General features: G+C 41.6%; 1 protein-coding gene across 4 annotated transcripts in view; it reads right to left on the bottom strand.

Moving 5' to 3' along the window:
- The window catches only part of LOC311270440 (uncharacterized protein), a 171,334-nt gene extending 151,332 nt beyond the window's left edge, over positions 1 to 20,002 (bottom strand). For 3 of the 4 annotated variants that reach the window (XR_014624258.1, XM_084375299.1, XM_084375298.1), the window contains exon 1: positions 19,515 to 19,632. Coding sequence is in view for 1 of the 4 variants with exons in the window: in XM_084375297.1 (XP_084231423.1) it covers positions 19,826 to 19,861 (36 nt within the window). In the remaining 3 variants the exon portion in view is untranslated. Of the gene's footprint in view, positions 1 to 19,514; positions 19,633 to 19,825 lie in introns of those variants that run through there. The other variant, XM_084375297.1, reaches the window with a different exon arrangement.
- Positions 20,003 to 22,535: the final 2,533 nt, after the last annotated feature.

The raw sequence follows: 22,535 nt of genomic DNA, 5'->3' as shown, positions 1-22,535 counted from the left end.
AATTTCCCTTTTGACAAGTTACGGTTTCTACCATATGCATTGTACGCTGAGATAGGAATCAGTGCACGCTCATCATTAAAGATTAAAAAATGTTTTCGATCGAAACCAAATTAAAACAATCAATACTGTGTGATTGCACATGTATTATGAATTATTCAGAGCTGATATATTGCACTTCATCCCTATCAGGTTGTAAAAATACCATCATCTGCATTACTGGAAGCTGATTTATTTTTTTTCTTTCTTCCTGGTATCAACTTTCTTAAAGTCAGACAGATGAATATCATCATTTTAGTGCTTCGCATCATGTTTGGGGTCCATCTGGGGCCCGTGTTAGCCCCCTATAGCCCCACCATTATCTGCCCTCCAGCTGCTGTTAAATGCACTAAATTGTAAAATAATGAGTTTGTAAATTGCACGCAATTACGGATGCAAATTGAATAAATCCTCCAAACTATAGATTGTCCTTTCTCCTCACATCAACGCCTAATTGATGCATGTTTGATGGAGAGTAGCAGGTATTTCCTTGAGCGTTGGGATGAGAAACTGAAAATGCATTTTGTTGTTTGAGGCATGCGAGGCTGTGAAAAGATGAATTGTGATTTGATGGAACAGAGTGTACCACTTATGGAATGAAAGGTGCAGGATGGTGGATGATCAATGCATGTGGTGAAGAAGTGCAGTAAATTAAACCAACAGTAAGATGTGATGCTGCGACTAAACACATGACCTAACCCTCCAGAAAACACTTTTATATTTATGTGTATGTATACACACACACACACACACACACACAACATTATCCTGTAAGTCAGTGGTCAGTGGGGTCACCAAAGGATCACAATGGGATAGAGAGAGAATAAAAAACATATTTCTGCTATACAAAATTAGGTACATTTTTTTCTGACTTCTCTCTTGTCATTTATTACTGGTACTGAAAAAATATATGACCAAAACATTTTAAGAAAGAAAAATCACTTTGGTTTCAAATGCTAACCTGTGATTTGGGCTCATTTAAAGGACTTGCTGCATTTCAATGGGTAAAGGATATTTTTGTAATTAATAAAATAACCTCTAACCCATCCATGTAGTGAAAAGAGTATAAAAACGACAATAACACACAAAACGTGATGCTTACAAAAATTGGACAAATTGTGATACCACCGAGCATAGACAGAAATATTGGAGTTATGATAACATTAAATGCCCTATAGGAAAAACTCTTTTGATAAAAAATACAGGTAACCATCATTTATAAATGGTAAATTAGTGAATTAAACTTTAGCTAATAGTTATATGACTGTTAACAAAGAATGAGATGTCATTGCAAAGGTCTGTAAACATTAGTTTCAACCTGATAATGACCATCCAAATAATTTAGTTTTAGTTTGTATAGATTCAGAGTATTATAAACACCAGTTTAAAAAACATTTACATTTAAACATTTGCTTAATTTACCATGTATTAATGATGGCTGTATAAAGTGTATTGTATTGATCTGTTTCATTATTTCTTCTGCCCAACATTAAGATCTAAATGGTGCTTCAAAAGCCTCCTCCCCACAAGCTCTTTATTTATCCATTATTGTGATGGCCTAAAAAACAGTGTAATTTAAACATATTAAGTCTAAAAATACTTGGGTTGAATAGTGTATGTTTTTTAATTGTAACATGTAAACTCCCCCAGTGGTTGCCAAAACCAGTGTATCATAAAGCATTGTGCAGGGTGTGAATGCCATTAGACAGTGTATGTGTGGCTACTAATACATGCGTGTAACAGTATTTTTATGCATCATAATGCATCATGTGGGGCTGGTAACACATTAGTCTAAAACTCATGTATTATAATGCAGTGGCTACTAACACGTACATACTGTAAAATGCCACCATCAACAATCACACTAATTATTGTATGAGCTTTTTTCCATGAGATGTTATCAACTATAAATTCTGATCCACTGGGACCTGATTTAGGTGTTCTCAAACGCTCCTTTTCTCAGCTAAAGGAAGATCAATTATTAATCTGAAAAACAGCATATGTAAGTTGTAATAATGAGGCAGCAGACGCCGAAACATCCGACACACAGTCAATCAAACGGGATTCACTTTGAGCATCTGACACACATAACACACACCTGCTTTTACCTCTCCTTTCCCCGGTGTGTCTGTGTGTGTGGGCGGATGTTTTGCATGCATTTACCTTGTCCCCGTGTGTGTATGTACCATATGTGTGTGTGTGTGTGTGTGTGCGTGTGTGTGAGCGCGAGCTAACTCTTTTATGCGTGAAATGGAGAACACTATGCACCTGAAGGCACACGTCAACACGCCAAGAACAGCCATCAGCTCAGGACTTGAGTCATATCCAGCTGTTCACACACAAACATGCACACAGACAAACACACATGCAAAAGTATTTTCGACTGCATGTTTGCACGGATACAAAAACACATCTGACATAAATAAAGTCTCTCTTTTTTTTTTTTTTTTTTTCAGTGCTATTCCACCCACTCATTACTAACTAAGTACAACTGTGATCTCCCCCGTGAGACTAATAACTGGCATTAGTTTAATTATTTCTAAGTCTAAACAGCAGCATCATACGTTCAGTTTTAATAAAGCATGTGTTCATAGCTGCTGAACTGATGCCAAATTACTGGAATTATTCAATAAAGAGTGATCATAAAAAGGATTAGATTCAGGGGTACATATATATATAAATATACCATTGTGCTTTTAAAAAAAAATTGAACGTTTTACCGGAGTAAGGACACCCTCTGCCACATTCCCAGCCACCTCTCTCCTTGCGCCCACTGGCAACACTGAGGTCACCACAACCGACAGTGTTTTATAGTCTGTGTGTTTTAGGGAGAGGGGTAAAAAAAAGATTAAATGGCCTCCCTGAATTAATCACCGGCACATTTGCAAGTCGTAGAAAAACCAGAGCATCGCCATCATCATCATCATCTTCGTTGGAGATATACTACACAGTCCTTCTCCACAAGCCGACTAATTAGCCGCAGAAAGGTCAAGTAAAGTCAGAGTGTGATTAGAGAGAGAGGGAGAGAGAAAGGGAGTGAGAGAGGAGTGGAGGAGGGGTAGGGAGACAGACGAGAAGAAAGAGGAGAAGAAGAAGAAGCTCACATACATCTAGTTTTGGAGCCGTGCCAGAACGTCTCCTTTTTTTTTTTTTTTTTTTTTTTTAACTTTCCTTCCTTTTTCCTCCTCCTTCTACCCAGCACCGACTGAGAGCTTTTCTACAAAACGTTGGCTTCAATTTTTAATGAAATGCTTATGTTGCTGCACCTGGACACATTGGCTGAGCTGGCCCATCAGGTAAGGGGTTCCCAGGAGGGTCATTAAAAGCAGATCGGACCCGCCTGGGTGCCAGCCGTGATGTGAGGCCTCGAGAATCAAACGCGGTAAAGACGGGTGTGTTTTCTGTGCTTTTTAGGGAAGGCGTGTGTGCGCTTTGTCAAGTCATATTGCATTAAGTCTTTTTTTTCATTTTTGTTCATATGTTTTCTAGATGCTAACTGGAGGTCATGGAAAGATTAGAACGCATGTATGTGCATTTGATGTGTGTGTCCAATGCACAGCTGTACGAATGTATTTGTGGTCGTGTGTGTGTGCGGTTGAGTGCCAAGTGAAAACATGACGGTAGATGCAGGACCGGTGCTATTCCCAGTGAGCCTCGTACAGTGGTCTTGCCGCAGGCTTCTCCCCTGGCTCAATGTTGAGTCAAAACATCTCCTGTGGTAAAAAAAAAAAAAAAAAATACAGGAGCGGAGTGTGCTTCCCTGTCAACAGCAAAATACAGCAACATGTTGGATGACAATGACACTGACACTGCACTCCCAACCTTTGGGAATACACTGAAGTGTGAGAGCCGGTGTATACTCCACATCACAGATCCAAATGATGTACAGTACGTGTCATTCTGCAGCAACATATACACAAACACAGCTCTCACACACAGACAATGGCTGCACACTTGCCCCTCTACCTGGAATAGCCTGATCCCTGAGGGGAGGAGTGTTTTAAGACATTCGAACACGCTGTCTCACACACACACACACATATAGATGCAGGGTAAGTGGACCCGCAGCCTAATGTAGTTTAATCACTCCCAGCACATCCATCAGGGGCTCCAGGAGGGGAGTGGAGTATTTTATCACCACTTTTAAGGGTTATTAGTACAAATACACTGTCACCCTGCATTACCACTGCGGCGCTTTAGGGTGCCATGCCCTCACCACATTCATTACAATCTCTATCAATATCTATCAGAACTAAACGTTCCCCCTTTCTCTCTCCACCTTCCTCCTTCTGCATCCTCTCCTCGCGCATTCGCCGCCATTAAAAGATGAAGACCGACTCCACCAACCCCTCCTCCTCCTCCTCCTCCTCCTCCTCCTCCGCTTCGTCAAGCCTCTGTCTCCCTTCGACTCCTCTGCACACACCTCTAAAAGTTTCACTCCATTTATAGTCCAGCGCCCATTTCGGCCCGAGCTGTCAGACTGAGTTGATGGAGTTCGGTGGATGGCAAGGACCCTGCCAGACGGTGACTTTAAGAGCAAGGTGGTCACCACCGCCACCCCCCCGACCCCCCCAAAAAAGGGAAAAATATTTTAAAAAAGAGGAAATTCTTTGATTGGATCACTTCTTTTTTAAGCAGGCTGACAACATTATTTCAGACATGCAAAGGTGAGAGAATTATAAGAGATTTGCTTCTTTCTTTTTTTTTTTCCATCATGGGTAAAGTTACTCGAGGAAAGGGACAGTTTGTAATTTCTTTGCCCCATGGAGGTGAAGGGGGGTTATCAATCAAACAGTATGTGACACCGATGGAGTCCATTACTGACTGGCGAGACTGACATTTTGACAAATTTGAAGGGATGTTCGTGTTCAGGTCTTTTAAGCAATGATAATGTGTAGGGCGTATCTATCTGTGTGTGTGTGTCTGTGTGTGTGTGCGTGTGTGTGTGTGTTTCTATGTACCTTCAAAGCTGGGCCATTAACATCATTAGAACTTGTGTAATTAGCTGTATATGACAGCTAATGTAGAGCGTAGCACCAGAGTTATAGTTATGGTAAACCTACAGATGAGTGACTCCAGTCACTACATGCCTTCCTACTACATACAACACACTCGTAGTCAATCTTAATTTCATTCATAACACCTATTTAATAGCCTTCATATTGTGGCAGACGTAATGCAAACATTCCTCTAAGGCCAGGATGTCTTCAAAGGTTGAGCCAAAGCTGGAATCCATAATGTTTCAGTTAATATAATTTTGATGTCTGTCTTCATACGAGAGTGAGATACTATACAAGACTGTGGTTGAGGATGCTCTCTGCTACTAAGAAAATGTTAATTAGGTTTATTAAATCATTCCACCTTATAACAATTTTGATCTTGTAGTATTGGTCATAATTGCTGTAAGTCGTAACAACACAGCAGTTGGACAATCAGACCAGTTTTAATAAACCGCCCAGGTTGACAAACCAAAGGCTAACAGTAAAAATGTTATCCAGTCGGTCTATTGTGAACATCCACCAAAGTTTAAAGACATTTTTGACCTTCTATAACTTGCCGTAGTTTTCCAGTCCAACTGTGGTTATTACTGGCATTATTATACCCGTTTTCACCTCCAGCTGAAAACACTAGACAGGCTTGCACAACTGTTAGTCAACATGTCTGACGGTTTGACACCTCATGTTTCTCACACAGGTTTCCTTTAATAATAGTCTCTGTCTTCCCAGATCTCAATAATATGTTGGTGAGTATGATGTTGTCATAAGTGATACACAAGCGATAGAAATGGCAGAGAAGACAATGGAAATAAGTCCAAAGTTGTAATAAGCTTTAATTATGTTTTTTTTTAAAGGTGATGGAGCTAGCTAATATTACAAAATTACAATATAAACAAGATATTACAAAACTTTGTGCTACTTACTGAAAAACAATACTGGCTATATCACATTATAGCTATAGCCTTTAATGTTAGCTAGTTAGCCTTGCTAACTTTATAGTTTTCGACTGCAATGTAGAGTTATTACTTGCATTACTTCCTTTTTTTACCTCCAAAAAAATGTATTAGCCTAGTTAAACTGTTTACCATGTGTAATGGTTTGACATCTTGTGTTTCTTCCGCCATCCAGTTTCCTATCCAGCGACGTCTTTGTGCCCCCCGTTCTCATGTTCTCACGGTGAGTAAAATATTATTATACAATACGTAAGTAATAGAAATGAGCGACAGCAATAACTCCAAAGTTGTAATAAACTGCAATTATGCTAAAACGTGATGGAGCTAGTTAATATTACAAAAAAAAAGACTTTTTGTGCTAGTACTTGAAAAACAATACAAGCCACATAATGTTAGCTAGTTAGCCTGGCAGACGTTCCAACTTCAAACCAATTTCTGAGGAACAGCAGCAGGCTTTGACATAGTGGCCAAACCGTGAAAATACATTATGCACAGGGGCCCAAAAAGACTCCATCCCGTTTGGATACATTGTAACGTAGCGACTGTAAAACGGCGGTTAATTTCATAGGCGGGAAGTTGAACTTTTGTATCTTTATGTATCCAGATTTTCCCTTAATATATCCATGGTTCAAACCAGCGGCAAACTGTCAAAGAAAACTGGTCAGCTAGCCCGCTGATGGTAAAATAAAGATAAAAAAGAAATTTCTGCCGTTATAGTTCCTCCTGTGCCATTCAGGCGTATCTGTTAGCTAACTTCCTAGCACTGGCTCCACAGTTAGCAATTAGATTATTCTGCCTTAAGAGCAGCTCAGTCTCATAGAAACGTATGTGCAGGGTTATACAAAGATCCAATCTATCTTCTTTTATTTGGGAGCCAAAACATTATAGGATTTCATGCTCCTCACCTATAGCATATTAAATACAGAGCTCTGAGTCCTGACACGGCTACGTGGCAGCTGTTGGCCCATAGGTTCCATGGCTGTGGAAGGTTATTTGGAGGTAAACCCACACAGCTTTGCTTGCTAAGTGGCACAATTATCGTGCTTACACAGTGTTTACGTCCATGGCACACACCTGGCACAATTGCCTTGGTGTGCATTACCGAATAAAGCAACCTCTAGATAAGGCACACAAGGCACCAACCCCCTCTCTGAAGAATATGTGGAACGATTTAAGTTTATAAATGTAAGATCTATGGCAGCTAGCTCCAAATTAAAAAGAGATTACAGAGAGAAAACGTTTAAACCCCGCCGCTGAAACAGCCTCAAAGCTTACAGGTAATGAGATTTTGAAAAAAAATCTCGAGCGCATGTGTACCGTTTGCATATGTCTGCATCTGCATTCACATTCCAGCACGTACACAAAAAGACAAAGGCTACAGATCGTTTACCATCGCATGAACTCCATATGTTGCACTATCATCTCCACCCACACACACAACTGAAAAACCCAACCACTTCTGTCATTTTTTTAAAGTTCCCGTCTCAACCCCCCTCAACTGATCAGGTGGCTGTTTATTCTCCTTTAATTATTTTCTTCTTCTTTTTTTCCCAGGATCATGACATAAAAATCTATACTCGGATTCCCAGAGCTCTCGTTATCCAGTTGCACATATTTTACAGTGAAATAAAACGGCAGAGTAATGAACGACGGAGTTTGACCCCATGCTGTTCGGGCCATGCAAAGGTCAGGGAAATTAATTTTGCCCACTGTTGCAGTGGAAAGACGGAGAAAAGGAGTCGGAAACTGAGAGCAGCAGAAAGGTTACGAATACAGTAAGACATCCAGTGAAGCTTGAACCTTTTTAACTGCGTTATTCAACAGTTGATGAGTTAGTTCCATGATTCCAGCGGTCATGTGTTCCTCAGTTGTGGCCGCGCATACGTTGCGAAATGTGAACTTGTAGCCTCGAAGATATGGAAGTGTATCTTTTTGGTGCTCTCTAAAATTCAATTTACCTCTAAAAGAGTGGTTAAAGATGTATGTGTGAGTGTGTGTGTGTGTGTGTGTGTGTGAGAAGCACCTCGAGCACAGCTGTCATCCTTTTGAGAACAAAGGCACTCGGTGTTACAAGCCAGTCCAAGCCGAGTTCTGCCCTGTTATTTATGGAAAACGAGGAGTGTATGGATTAAACAGATGATGCCAAGACAAACAACAAAAAAAAAAAAAGAAGCCATGATTCATTTCCCAAACCATGAAAAAGGGCCAAAGGACAAACAAATCAATGGCAGTTTGGATGATATCTGGCCCCAAGCATTGACAGGCCCTGGAGTGTTTGGCATGAATGTAAATGTGAAAAGTGCAGTTTTCTTTATGTGCAGCGAGGCAGGCCAAAGCTCCAATATATGCTATTTTGTCCTGATTAACGTTGCTCAATACGTGCATTTGAAGCAGTTAAAGCAGTAGTAGTAAAGCTTCCAGCGGCTGCCATGTGCTAAATACATATATTTTCCTCCTCGTTTTTTTTCCCCAACTGAACGGATTAAGCAGCTGATGCTGATGATTTTTAAGAGACAACAGTGAGATCCATCAAATTAGAAACCAGCCAAAACAATCAAATAATGCACTGGATAAATGATGTCATACTGTAAAAATCTATGGCTTATTGTCTGGGCAGAGGGCCAATTCACATTGCTACACTGGTTATGCAAAACGGCAGGAACGCTTTCGAACGTGAGCTAGTCATCAATATACAACGGCAGCAAGCAGCAGCCCGCTACTGTTATTCAATGTAAATTTGATATGTGTTTGTGTGCTGACGGCGGCGGCCCTGTTAAAAGCCACATGTGAGGGAGGACGAGGAAGAGGAGGGAGGAGAGGAGAGGTAGGAAGAGCGGAGAAAAGAGACGAGCCCTGGCTGGCTGCCACTCATCTGGGCACCTTCTCTAAGCAGGGCAGAAAATCAAACACGCCAGGAAAGAATTAAAGGAGAAAGAGAGGGAGAGAAGGGAGAGAGAAAGAAAAATGATTTTTCTTATAAATAGCAGGGCTTGCCAGAAGGCAGAGGAAATGAGAGCAAGTGAGCGCTGGAAAAGAAGGGCTTGAGCTTGACACGGGGCTTAAAATTGAGAGGGGGCGGGAAGAAGGGACCTACTGCGCGAAAATGTCTCCAACCAAAGCAAGGATTAGTGTTCCAACCTCCTCCACCGCCAAGATCCGCCAGTACAACTAATCACCTTCACAGCTTCTCTCACTCTCTCTCTCCCTCTCTCCTCTCTTCCCTCTCCATGTCCTTTCTTCACTCTTTTCATCCCCCTCTCTTTTTTTCCTTTTTTTTTTTTTTGCCTCCACTCTCCTCTGCTCTTTAAAGTATCATTTTGCCCCTCTCATCGTCATTATGGCTAAAATTAAAGCAGAGTATGTTCTGCCAAGAACGATTAGCCGCCGCAGCCTAACTGGGCGCAGTAAGGTGCTCAGGGTTTTTAGTCAATCTAGTGCGCGGGTGCACGCTGCATTACCAGGCAGAGGAACACACTGCAAACTTCAAAAAGCATCTACATATATGATGACAAGGGATGTCGCAGATAAACCCCCCACCACCACCAACCGCCACCCCATCCCTTCTTGCTTTCTGTCTGTCAAATCCCCTCTGTCACTCCATCCCTCACTCTCTGCCCCCCCCCTCCATCTCCTCCACCTGTCAGTCCATCCTTCCCTCCTTCTCCTCTCTTCTTTTTCTCTCTTCCCCTCTGTCACTGCCATCCATTTCCTCTCCCCCGACAAGGCTCCTCACAAAGATGGCGACGGCGACAAGAACGACGGTGCATAAACATAAACAAGTCAAATTGATCCCGTAGAAGATGAGCCAGTTTAGGGTGGGGGGTGGTGGTGGTGGTGGTGGTGTGGGGGGGCATGAAACAGACAGGAGCGATTAAGCTCCTTTTCTCTCCCTCTCTTCTTTCTCTTTTTCCACCAGGCTCGATCTCTCTTTCCCTTATGTAGAAGAAGGGGGGAGAGCGGTTGCAGATACCGGAGAAAGAGCCACTTCATAAGCAGATGCCTGGCATACGATTGCAGCCGGGGGAGTGTGTGAATTCATTCTCCTCCGCTATAAATACACGCCGTGTCTCTGTATAGGTGCATGCGCAAAATGTAATTAGGCAGCAAGGCAGAAAAGCGAGCTGCCTTTCTCTATGTTTGCATATTTTGTCCACAAATAATGTACTACAAAGGCAAAAAGAGGAGAAATCTCTCCTGAATATTCATTTACAAAATAACGGTTTGCTGATAAGGCCAAGGTATGTGATAATCAATTAGCTAAATGTTCTACAAAAACCTGGCAAAAAGGAATCAAGGCAATAATAATAAATATGCACACACACACAAACACTCACACGGTGTACATTGGTGAGGCAAAATGACGACTTCAGCAGAAGTCTGCGCTGAATATCCATCCCACATTAGCCTAGATAAAATATCACAAAGAACAAAAAGGCAGCAGGATGTGTATTTCTAATGAGTTTGTTTGTTTCAAGCGTTCGTACAATAAGAAAGAGTTTGTTTTACATAGAATGTGCCTAAACGCACCTGCTGCTGCCTGTGTAGCGTGCGTGGGATTAAGAATATTACAGGAGGAGACGCTGCAGATGGAATAGAGAGCTGCACAAACAGCAGCGTGTGTGTGTGACAGTGGAGGAGGTCAGCGGAGAGTCAGGATGAGACCTGGCACAGTACTGAAAGTCCATTTTGTTTTTTTCCCAGCAACAAATTGAAATAGCACCGAAACACAGTGTCGGTTAAATGTTTGAGCCCTGCACTCGGTGGCCTTGAGTGAAAATCATCTCTGTGGGGCTCCAGCTCGTCATCTATTACTCTGACAAATATCCTAATCTATTGATTCAATGTTTGGTCAGAACATCATCAGAAAACGATAAAAGAGGCCAAAGTGCACGTTTCTGGGAATATTGAATTTATAATGTTTAATATTTCAGCCCTGCACTTTATGGACTTCACAAACGTGCTGAATCACAGAGTGAAAATGACCTCTGTGGGACTACAGCTAGCAATTATTTTCATTATTGAATAATCTTACCAATTATTTTCTTGATTCATCGATCGATTGTGTGGTCTGTAGCTGTCAAAGTGCATGTTTTATCTGTCCGAGAGTCCGAAACCCAGGAATATTTCATTTATAAACATATAAATTGGTGAGAGGCAGCAAATGTTCAAATGGGAGAAACGGAAAACAAAGAAAATGCTGCAATTTTGCCAAGAAAATTACTAAAACGATTAATCCACTTTTGTAATAGTTGCTGCTTCACTTTCTGTCTATCAACTTATTAAACTCCGCCATGAGGTTATGTGTTCACCTGTGTCCGTTGGTTGGTTCGTTGGTTTGGCAGCAGGGTGACACAAAAACTATTGAACAGATTTCCAACAAACCTTGGATGGAGGACGGGTCTCTGCTCGGGCGAGACCCCATTAACTTTTAGTGCGGAGCCGGATAAAGAGACAGACTTTTTCTCACTTTCTGTAACATCGTGAGGTAGGTCCTTTTTTCAACATTTCATTAATTCCTCAGGTAACAACGCGTGGAAAAAGAAAAAAATCTGGCATATTTAGATATTCATCTATGAGTGAGTATAAGTTGATGCAGATCTGAATACAAGTCAGGCCCTTGTGGATTTAAATATGTTTAAAATGTTTTTTTTTTATCTGCTCAAAAGTTCAAAACCTGAGAATATTCAATTTATAACAATACAAAAGCATGAGGAGCAGCAAATGTTCAATTGTAAGAGGAAGAAACAAATAAGGATTCCACATTTTTGCTTTAAAAATCACAATAGCTGCTGTTTGACGTTTCACCTATCAACTAATTGACTATTCAGCCAAATGCTTCAGCTCAGGATCTCTGCATACGTCCTGCTGAACTCCACAAGTCTAATTGTACATCATGTCCAACGTAATTGAAACATTCTACAGTACAGTGCTACGGTATTAAGGATTACAGTTGTTACCACCACACTGTTGTGTATGTGTGTGAAACCAATTACAATACATTTAATTAGGCCTTGTGCCTATTAATAACTGCTAACCAATAGGCTACTAGTGTTGGATACAAGCAGCTGGTTTCCAGAAGAAGAATAACTGTCACCACCAAGGCTCTCCTGCTTCTCCTGCAGGCCCGCTGCCCCCCTGTTGCTGCGCAGGCCACGTCGTCCTCTACTGGCCAGTGCCTGAATTACAGCTGACCCTGCCTCCTGCAGCCGACCTGGCAGGGAACAAAGAGGCAGCGCTGTGCCAAAGAGGCCTATCAGTCTCTCCTTCAGAGGGGAGGAGAGGGAGGAAGAGGAGGGAAGGTTTCCATAGGGGGGCAGGGTGAAGGGGGCTCCGCCACGCTGGAGCAATGCAGCTGTGCGCTTCGGTTGACTCCCAGCCGAATGGGGGCAAACTGTTTCAGCATGTGTGTGTGTGAAAGGGGGTAGGAGGGGTAAGGAGGTGGGGTGGGTGGCGGTTGTTGGCACTGAAGGGTGGGCTGGTAAGACATCTGTCATCCTATCATCAATGCTGTCACATCATAGGACAAATGGGCTGTGGGATTTTTTACAGTCTAAAAACAAGGGATGGCAAAGGTATCAGTTAGTATGTGATCTATTACTGCTCTTTTCCGATAAGTATCAGCCACCGTGCTCCACCTCATCAAAGGGTGAGAAAAAAAAAAAGGATGGAAATGGTTACAAAGTGAGAGCGGAAACGCACATGTGTCAAATCAAAATACAAATTCACAATCATCTCAGCATCGTGGAGCTGCTCTGCATCCGAACGTCCTTGGCTGAAGCCTCGTTCAGGGGCCCTGGAAGTCCCGCTTCCAGGCGAGGACGAAGACTGAGTGAAGGGAGAGTGGCATTTTTAATTTCCCCCCCTCTCTACCCCGTCGCACCACCATCCCCTTTTGTTTTGTTTTTTTGAAGCAGGCCACCGCGCCGAGGCAAGGTCTTCCATAATGACACCTTGACTGTGAAGAACTTCATCCACTCCGCCGCACTATCTGGTGCCTGCGTAACAAGACGGCGGGCTTTGTTGCCAGGAGAGTGGAAGAGAGCTTTGAACTGCAGACTGACAGCGCAGGGGAAGCCGTTCCAGGCGTAAATGTAAATTACTATTACTTACACGTTTAACCCAGCACCTACAACCCCCCCATACACACCCTCACACACTCACACACACCTCACCCCACCCTCTTCCGTGTTCACTGGCTTGCAGTCGGCTATGGAAGGAGGCAGTGGTGGTAGTGGGGGGGACAATTCTGACATCATGTTGCCCTCTTTTGGTGGGTGTTTGCAACTGCACCTCACTGTCCTCTCACCTCAGAGGCAGCAACTCAGACTGTCTTCTCTTTTTTGTGCAGAATTAGGCTCAACGGTGGAGCAGCCGCCTGTAAGTTGACAAAAATATTCAAAGGTTTTCATATTAAATGCATGAATGAATAATGAATATACAGCACGGAGACCCACGTTGGGCCAAAGTGGATCAAATCTAGACAAAATGCGCAAAAACCACCTTTTCTCCTCGCTCTGTCTCACGTCTCAGCCTTCTTCTCTCAACATATTTTTGTGTAACCATTGTTTGTGCTCGACCAGGTCCAAGAGTCATTAAAATGTCTTTTTTTATCAAGTCAGAAGAAGAATATTGAAAACAACACATATAACATAAACTGACCATTAGATGAGTGCCACATATGATAACAGAGAATAAATAATATTCAGTTGAGAGGCATACACTTGACTGAATATTTAAAAAAAAAAAAAAAAACTTTTTTTGCATTTTATATATCCTCAGGTTAGGGTTGAATTCACCATAAGTCATCACTTCTGTCAATTTCCAGTCCTTCTGTAGCCTACTTTGTTCCAAACTCACTGTGAGAACACAAGCCATATAAGATAACAGTAAGAAGAGACCAGCCAGTGGAGAGATTTATGAAAGTCAACCACTGGGCACATACAGCTGTGATGGCCACTCAGCAATAACAGCAGCACAGAAACAACCGCTCTAATAAAAACGTTTTCAACACTGGGCAGGTGTATTCATGAGGAGCACGTCACTGTAATCTAATAAAAAAAAACGCTTTAAAAAGACGCTCTGCAATTGATTATGATGTCTTTGCTTCTGTGTGTGTGTGTGTGTGTAGTCACTGCAATCTTGCAAAAAAAATAAAAAGAATAAATAAATTCATGTCGGTTTTTCAAACTGAAAATGAAGACAGAAATAAAAGCAGGTGACACACTGCTGAAAAAAATCAAAACTTCAAACACAATCAGTGCCTGGACTCACTAGCGTCAGAGGGCTACATTATGAGAAAACAGGTGAAAACAGATACTGTACCGAAGCTTAATCATTGGCCGCAGATTGGATTTTAAGTATGAGACGACACTTGAACGTGGTTTGTGGCTTCGAGCTCATGTTCTGCTGTTGATCTTATTTTGTCACTCCGCACACAGAGCCGAGCACGCTGGCAGCGCCTGTCGTCAGGCAAAGCTCCAAGCCATTTCCCTGAGATGCATCTCGACTGAATCAATAGGGCCCTCGCAGCATATCATTAGACATAAGTATTATAATTACTTGTGTTATTAATTTTGCCTTAATACCAGGGATAATATGATATGTAATTCAACCCTGTAGAGGGAAGAGAAAATAAGATAATCACAAATGCATCTCTTATGAAAATCAATGTTGAAATGGATATTCCAATAATGCCAAACCACTGGCCCTCTGTTTTTTTCTCATGCATATCAACCAGTCATTTTCCGCATTCATCTGGAAAAAAATATATAAATATGTCCGACATATTTCACATAGGCGGCCCTGTCTGAGGCAAAACAATATGGATTTGTGTTGCCTCGCAAACAATTTTAATAAAAAGCTATTGATTGGGGATCGAGCAGCTAGCCTGTGGGCGCGGAGCACCAGACCCAAGTGGGTCCAGATCATTAATGTCCTCAACTGCTGGCTTCACTGGCGCAAATTTGTTCAATAAGGGTCTGGCACGCATGCTTCAGGGGCTTGATTTTGATACAGCCACATCAGACTGCGTGTGGCTGCTCCACAGGCCACAGAGCCGAGACACATTTGGTTACAACATGGTGGTGGCATGTGTTTCTCTTCGTTTGAGTCCGACAATAAATTCCATTTAATAAACAGTGCTGATGCATGTGATTTCAGAAAGTGGCAAAATGATTGATGAATTTGAACACACATTAGCCCTACCATAACCCAGAGCCACAACCCACAGTAATCCATGGCTGCTTTCTCACACACACCATTCAGCTTGTCATCAACGGAGGGGGGGAAAAAAAGAGCAAAACACACTCTCACATCCTCTGCTTTATGTCAAACCTCACCCCAAATTTCTTGCAGCTGCAGTATCTACATGCAGGCAGAAACACACTGGCGTATACTTTCTTGAGCAGGTATCAAAGCCTTGGCGCAGCGAGACAGTTTTAATTACCAGGTACTTTCCTTATGCTTATGATTTCAATTTCTCCCTGCAAAGCTGGTAATGATATTCAAAATGCCTGCTGGCAACTCCGACTCCTTCTTCTCCCCTGTCTTTCCTTCCCACTAAGATGTGAATACCCCAGTTTATGGGCTTATTTGTCCTCCAGTCACTTTGTAAAATCTTTATTCGGCCGAAGATATCTTTTTAAATGCGAGCCTCGCTGGAAGGAATGGCAATAAAGGTTTTGGGGAGGGGGGGTGGGAGAGATCAATGCAGAATGTATTAGCCTGCACTACAGAGACCGACTTCAATAATAAAAGCATTGATCCTTTAAAGTGAAGCTTATTCTGGGCCGGCATGGTAAAGGAGGATGGTCCATTCCAATACTGCACAGGCCAGATGGAGAATCACAGCAGGATATCTCACCCTCCACCCCCCCTCCAAATATTCACATTATATTTCAAAACCAGTATTAGACTCAGTCGCACAATTACTGAGGGATTCTTTTGGAAATCATGCATTATGGAGGAGCATGTCCAATAATACAGCATATGGAATAACATATTTAATTGGCAGTACTTAAGCTTTGCCAACTACAAAAGAGGGTGAGAAAAAAAAGAACAGAAGGATATGTAAGGTAGTAGGTTTTTTTTTTCTGAGAATATATACGATTATCGGAGGACATTTTTAGGGCAATTCAGAAGATTAACTTTGGCTGTCATGTGATTTAATTTCATCCAATTTTCTCTGAGATTTCTTGTTTGCAAAACAGGAGCTGCTAATACGTCTCGATTTCCATTAGTCACCGGACACATCAGATCCCAGCAGTGTCTCTGTACACAGCCGTCGGTAGTAAAGCGCCAGCAGTAATCAAGCGTGAGGGCTGGATATATAACAAGCACACTTCACAGTATGCCTAACAAGCGCACTTCACACACTAATCAGCTAGAGTGGACTTGCGTTGCATCCACATCCTTGCATTTGGCTCACAAAGGCGAGTCTGACTTAGATTATGAAATCATCTGAATGGTATCAATAGATAAGGTTATCTGTGATTTGCCCAGTGTAATGAGTACGTCAAGGTGCAGTGAGGAGGGATGGTTCCTGTGGTGTTTGGTGATAAAATTAAGTGTTCATGCAAAGTGTGGGTCAGAGAGGGAGTACACACAGCGAGCTCCAATGCTACCTCTATGATCTTCTTCTAAATGCTTTGCTTACCCTCGCCATGCTGCCATATCAGCATGTCAAGCACAATACACACAAATGATGCAGAAACTGATGGGCTATAAATAATCAGGCTCAACGGGAACGCTGCACCGAACTATTTCGTTCCTTTTCCGTGAATCTACTGATTGTTTCCAATTTATTCTTTGATGTGTCAGAAAAAATGAAAAAAGTTTTAAGAGATCAGTCTGATGTCTTTAAAAATATCTGGCTTTGTCTGACCAACAATCAAAAAACCCAAAATATTCAATTTAAGATAATATAACACACACTGAAGCAGCAAATTCCAATACCAGTGTGGCTCGAACCCACAAATAAATGCCATTTTGGTGATCTAAACAGCTGACCAATTAATACAAATGTTGTAAATGTTCTGTTGGTTAACTACAAGCTGCAAAAAAAAAAAAAAAAAAAACCTGTACTGTAAAAGCTGCAGTTAAACCTGTGAAGTTGAACTGAAAATAAAATGATCACATAAATAAATAGCAAAGAATTACTCAAATAGAAATTTTGGCAACACTTGCTATGAAGCCCATGTCCAAAATGCATCATAACACATTACAAACACACTTGTAATGCATTATTATGTGCCTGTATAGCCGTATTATCATAGTTATAAGACCTCATGGATATTCATAATACTTTATAACAATAATCAGAACTTATTTTCACACCAATGTCTATAATGCATCATAAACGTTTCGTGTGCTTAATCTTTTTTTTCACTTTACTTTATACAAACAACGACCACTTATAGTGTTTTTCATGTGCTTATAACAGAGATTTCATTACTTTACTCAAAGCACCCAATGGCCCCAGTGACATATAATCACACTACAATGCATTATAAAAGTGATTGTAATGTGTTATAAAATAATTATAATGTATTACAACTATGAATATTGCAATACACTATGATCCATGCAAAAATACTGTAGTGAGGGACCAGCAAATAGTCGTCATATTTATTTGTTATGATGATTGTTATAAAGCAGTCAGTATATTTATGATTGCTTATAACTATGGGCAAATTATAACGCATTCGAAGTATGTTTATAATGGATTACAGACGTTGGTGTCCTAATCAGTTATGATTATTGTTATAAAGCGTTATGAATATTCACGAGTGCTTAGAAATATGATGAAAGAGCACTGTAGGCGCATCATAAGTAGATTCAAAATGCGTTGTAATGCATAATAAACATGGGCATCAAAGAAAGTGTTACCACTTTTTTTTACTGTCCTGTGTCAAAATTCTGATTCAGCTTTAAAAGAAAATGTCACATGCAGTGTGACCAGTGTCGTACTGAAGCTGTAGTCAAGTGAGTTTATGCATTTTACTACGTCAGTTATTCACAGGTTCAATAGAAAAACATAAGCTTCAACCTGTAGTGGTCTAAACATAGACACAACTGCACGCACACACACACACACACACACACACACACACACACAGTGACCCCCAGTTCCACCCAGTGTCGCCTCCACCCATGGATGAGGTGGGGACGGCAGGACAGACACCCGCCTCCTGTAATCCCATCAACTCATGTCAGACAGCAGTCTGGATACAAGCCTATCTGTGAGGCCTGTAATCCACGGCTAAGACTTCACACACCGCGCTCCCACTTATCTGGTAACACACACACACGCACGCACACACACACGCACACACACACACACACACACACACACACACACACACACACACTCCAAAACATACTCAAAGAGAAAAGTGATAGTTGGTGGCTGCTTCACTCAATCTGTCTTTGTAGGAAGACATGATATTCTACTGTAATATAAATAACTTCAGAATCCGCATAAACATGAAACTGTTGTCACGGCGGTGTGTGTGCTGAGTAATAAGCATGCTTTATGGTTTCAGCTCAAGGTATAAATACACACTGAGGCATGCTTTATATGCTTCAAAAAAGGGTTGAAATGGACTCTAAAACTTGAAAAATGGGGATAAAAAAGAAAGAGGAAATATTTTTTACTGTGTCAATATAATACTTAATGTTTTAGGCAATGTAGCAGAAAGAAAGAAAGAAAGAAAGAAAGAAAGATTTTGTGTAAGACATCTGACTTTGATACAACTGGCTATTTGCAGTCTAAGTGTGCTGACATATTGCAGATGTTTCCCCATAAAAACTAAAAAAGAAGGGAAAAAAAATATTGTCTATTGAGAACAGAAATACACGACTTGTGGAAATTAATTTTCTTGAGACTGAAGCTAAAAAGATGCAAACCCACCACAGCTGTGTGTAGAAATCATGCAGTACTACACCTTAAAACACACCAAAATCAAAAACAAAATTAAGATAAAGACACAAAGTACACATTCAAAATGGTGCTCAAAAGGGACAAAACACAAAATAATCTACAAGCAGGCATGCACAAATTCCTGAATGTCTTCCACAGATTTTGCTGTCAAGCCATTCAATCAATCACTAGTCCAGGGAACAATATGTCCCATTATCATTCAGATACATGCAAAACACCACGAAGGAGGGAGAAGAAAAAAAAGAAAAGAACGAACGAACGAGAGATAAAAAGACACGTCGGACAAGGCACCCCTGCTCATGTCTTGCTTCAAAGAGAGAGAGAGAGCCAGGGAGAGAGGGAGAGGGAGAGAGAGAGAGAGACGCAGGGTGCAGGACCCACACGGTGTAGTTCCAGCCAATTGCATTCCAGAGAAGTGACCATGGCCAGTGATAAACAAAGCACCATAGATCATTCCTCTCCCAGACGGAGCCCGGCGCTGGAGGCAGCAGAAGGCAGAGCGGTCAGACAGAGAGGGAGAGAGAGAGAGAGAGAGAGATTGAGAGAGCAGGAGAAGCAGACAGAGACAGAAGACGACAGAGAGCTCACCGCCTATATGCATCTGCCCCTCTGCCATCCTCTGATGCTACATTTTGACGCCCTTTTTGCAACTGGAATGCCATTAAAGCCGGCCGAGCTGCACGCCTGCAGATTTGCTCTCCGTGACAAGAACGAGAGAGCGAGCCAAAGAGAAAGACAGAGAGAAAGAGGGAGGGAAGCTGCTGCCGCTGCTGCTGCTGCTTCCTTCTCCTACTGCCACTGTGCCGACGCATCGTATTCAAAAAAAAAAAAGCAACACCCAAAAAGCGTTAAATTGTTCCCATTTCCCGAAGAGAACAAAAAAGGCATTCAACACTTACCCACTCCCAGACACAAGACTCAGATTCAGTGTTCATTTGAGCCCACTGTGCGTCACAACAGAAACCTCAGATATTCCTCCAAAACAGATGTGCAAAGAGGAGCAGTGAGGTTCTCCCTCTTTTGTTTGTGAGCCTGCCTGGCTAGGTTTCTCTATTTGCATCAGCCGGCTTTTTACAGCTTTGAAGCAGGTGGATGACAAAAACATCAATCTCTCCAGGCACATTGTGTGGCATGCACACTTTGACACACTCCCCTCACCAGCTCTATACAGTATAATCACACATTCCTATTCTCTGCTCACAGCTTCACGGATGAATATGGGCTCAAAAGGAAACTGAAGGACAAGTGTGCATTGTTGGAGTGTGCTTTTGTTGTAATCATGTTTTGATTGGATTAGAATGGGAATTTGCTATATCTCCAGAGTTCCATTTGCCATATGTTGAGGCAATCTTATGCACACTGGTTAAGGGAGGGGGGGGACACTGGCTGATGGATGCAAGTTAGTAACAGACAGTAACCGTGTGCCCAGATCAGAAGGTGTCCATTTGATTGTTTTCCCCTTTAAATCATCTTACGGGATGAATTATGTTCTTATGTATTCAAAGGTTCTCAAACAAGAATCTACCAGTGAATGCAAGTCGGATCAAGTCGGATCCAAATGTGGCTCAGGTCTGTGTCACGACCAAAAAAGCAAAGTGCCTGTTCAGTATTGTTCATGGCTTTTTTTTAAGGCTGCATTTTACAATAAAATAAAAAATGACCATGTGTGATGTGGAAGAAGAGTTATTGAATTATTGTCTAAATCTAAAGTCCCCCTCAGCTATATGAATCGTCTCAGTGTCTCTCAGCTCGCTGTTTCAGCTTTACGTTGTGCAGTTCATCTGTTTTGGTTGAGTCAAACTTGTCTGTAGCTCCAGCAAACAGCTGTTTTCAGCGTAAAAAACTTTGATGAACCAACTGTAGACAAACTGCCCAGAACCACACAACAGTCAGACAAAGTTGGCTACTGTACCAGCTGGTGAACATTTAGCTGCTAAAAAGCTTGTGGAGCAGAGAAAAAGGACACAGACGATCGGACTTAAACGTGTCAGGTCACAAGAAACACAGCTAGCTATGACTACTGATGTTGCTCTCCATGTCTGCTGGACGGGTAACCAGAGAACTGATTGCTAGAACGCTAGCCATATCACACTCTCAGGTGATAATATGCCAATGTTTCACTGCCCACAACTGACCTAAATATAATTAATTAAGCTTTAAGACAGTGACCAGTTGCTTCCATGGACGTATAATGGCAAGTGGATGCAGCGAGGGAGGCGGATCCCCGGTCAATGAAAGCTGCTCAATGGTACATGAAGCCAAAAAAAGTTTGATATCCTGAATATAAAATGACCATACATTTTAATAGAACCTAGATAGGATAGCGCTGCTCAGTTCTGCCAACAATCCTGCCCAGTGGCTACATGTGGTATTGCAGCAAAAAATTCCCCAGTGGCCCGAAAAACATTTTCTCCATTGACCACCAATACAAAATCTGTAAAACTGTTACTTTCCATACTTTCATTGAGGTTGAGAGAAGCTATTTAATAATCTGTGACGTCATCACAATGTAAAGCCAACGGGCCAAGCCAGAACTCATGGGCAGACTCTACTGCACATATTCAATGGGCCGCATAACCAGAAAGTAAAACGGGAAGCTAGAAAAATGTTATGGCGAATGCGCTAAGCGAGCAGTTTTAATTGGTTTGCGCCATCTTCGCATCTTGTATCTAGTTCTTCCATATAAATAGATGAAAATGACCCGGATCTTCCGCAGTATGGGCCCATAAAGCGTACACCATTCAGACTTCTGCCGACTGAGCCATTTAACTTCCGGTTTAGCCCCCGGGTAACTTGAATAAGGATAAAGGATACAATAATTGCTCTCCAAGGTTAGTTCTGAGAATAACATTTACATCTCTTCACCAGTAAACAAACATATTAGGAGCAACATCATTTCATTTGTTATCTAAACTTGCTATATTATCTAAGACATATTGCTAACCACTGACTGTATTTAAAGCTACATACACAATTAAATGGGGAGATTAGAGTAGGTGTACAGCAGCTGCTCATAGTGTCAGCTGAACACAATCTTCTCAAGTCATCTTTTGAGTTAAGTTAATGAATGAAATTAAAATAGCGTATAAGAATCGGAGTCATTCCCCATATCTGCCTTTATACCACACACTAAAGTGCGTTGTCAACTTTCCTACATTATTCCTAAAAAATAAGAAAAGTTTAAGTACGACAGAAATGAGAAAGACATTTAATGAGAGACATTTATAAAGTGAAGATGACAGTTTAAACACCTCAACATGAGTATTTGGAATTTGCATAAATCTATATCACTTGTTATGAGAAAAAAAATGGTCATTATCCTATTGCAATCTCATAACTTTAGGCCAAGACAAGTCAGCTCACTCTGCTCTTACCTGATAATATATTTTATGGCATTTTTCAGCAGAAAAATTGGACTGTGCTGCGGTGATTAATCTCCCAGTCAGTTTTCAGTCACAGTCACAACTTCCCCTTCAAAGAACAACCTGTAAATCAACCCATGCTGTAATAACCTGAGCAGGGGGACGATGAAAGACCAGAAGAAAGAGGTGATATCAGGCAAGGTAAAAGACAAGAGGGTAGAGGAAGCATTGCTGAGCTCCCCGTGAG

The sequence above is a fragment of the Pagrus pagrus genome (assembly GCF_965226575.1).
Source record: "Pagrus pagrus genome assembly, chromosome: 15".
In the NCBI taxonomy this organism is placed as follows: domain Eukaryota; kingdom Metazoa; phylum Chordata; class Actinopteri; order Spariformes; family Sparidae; genus Pagrus; species Pagrus pagrus.
Note: the sequence above shows the minus strand (reverse complement) of the source record. Positions and strands in the feature narration are given on the sequence as shown.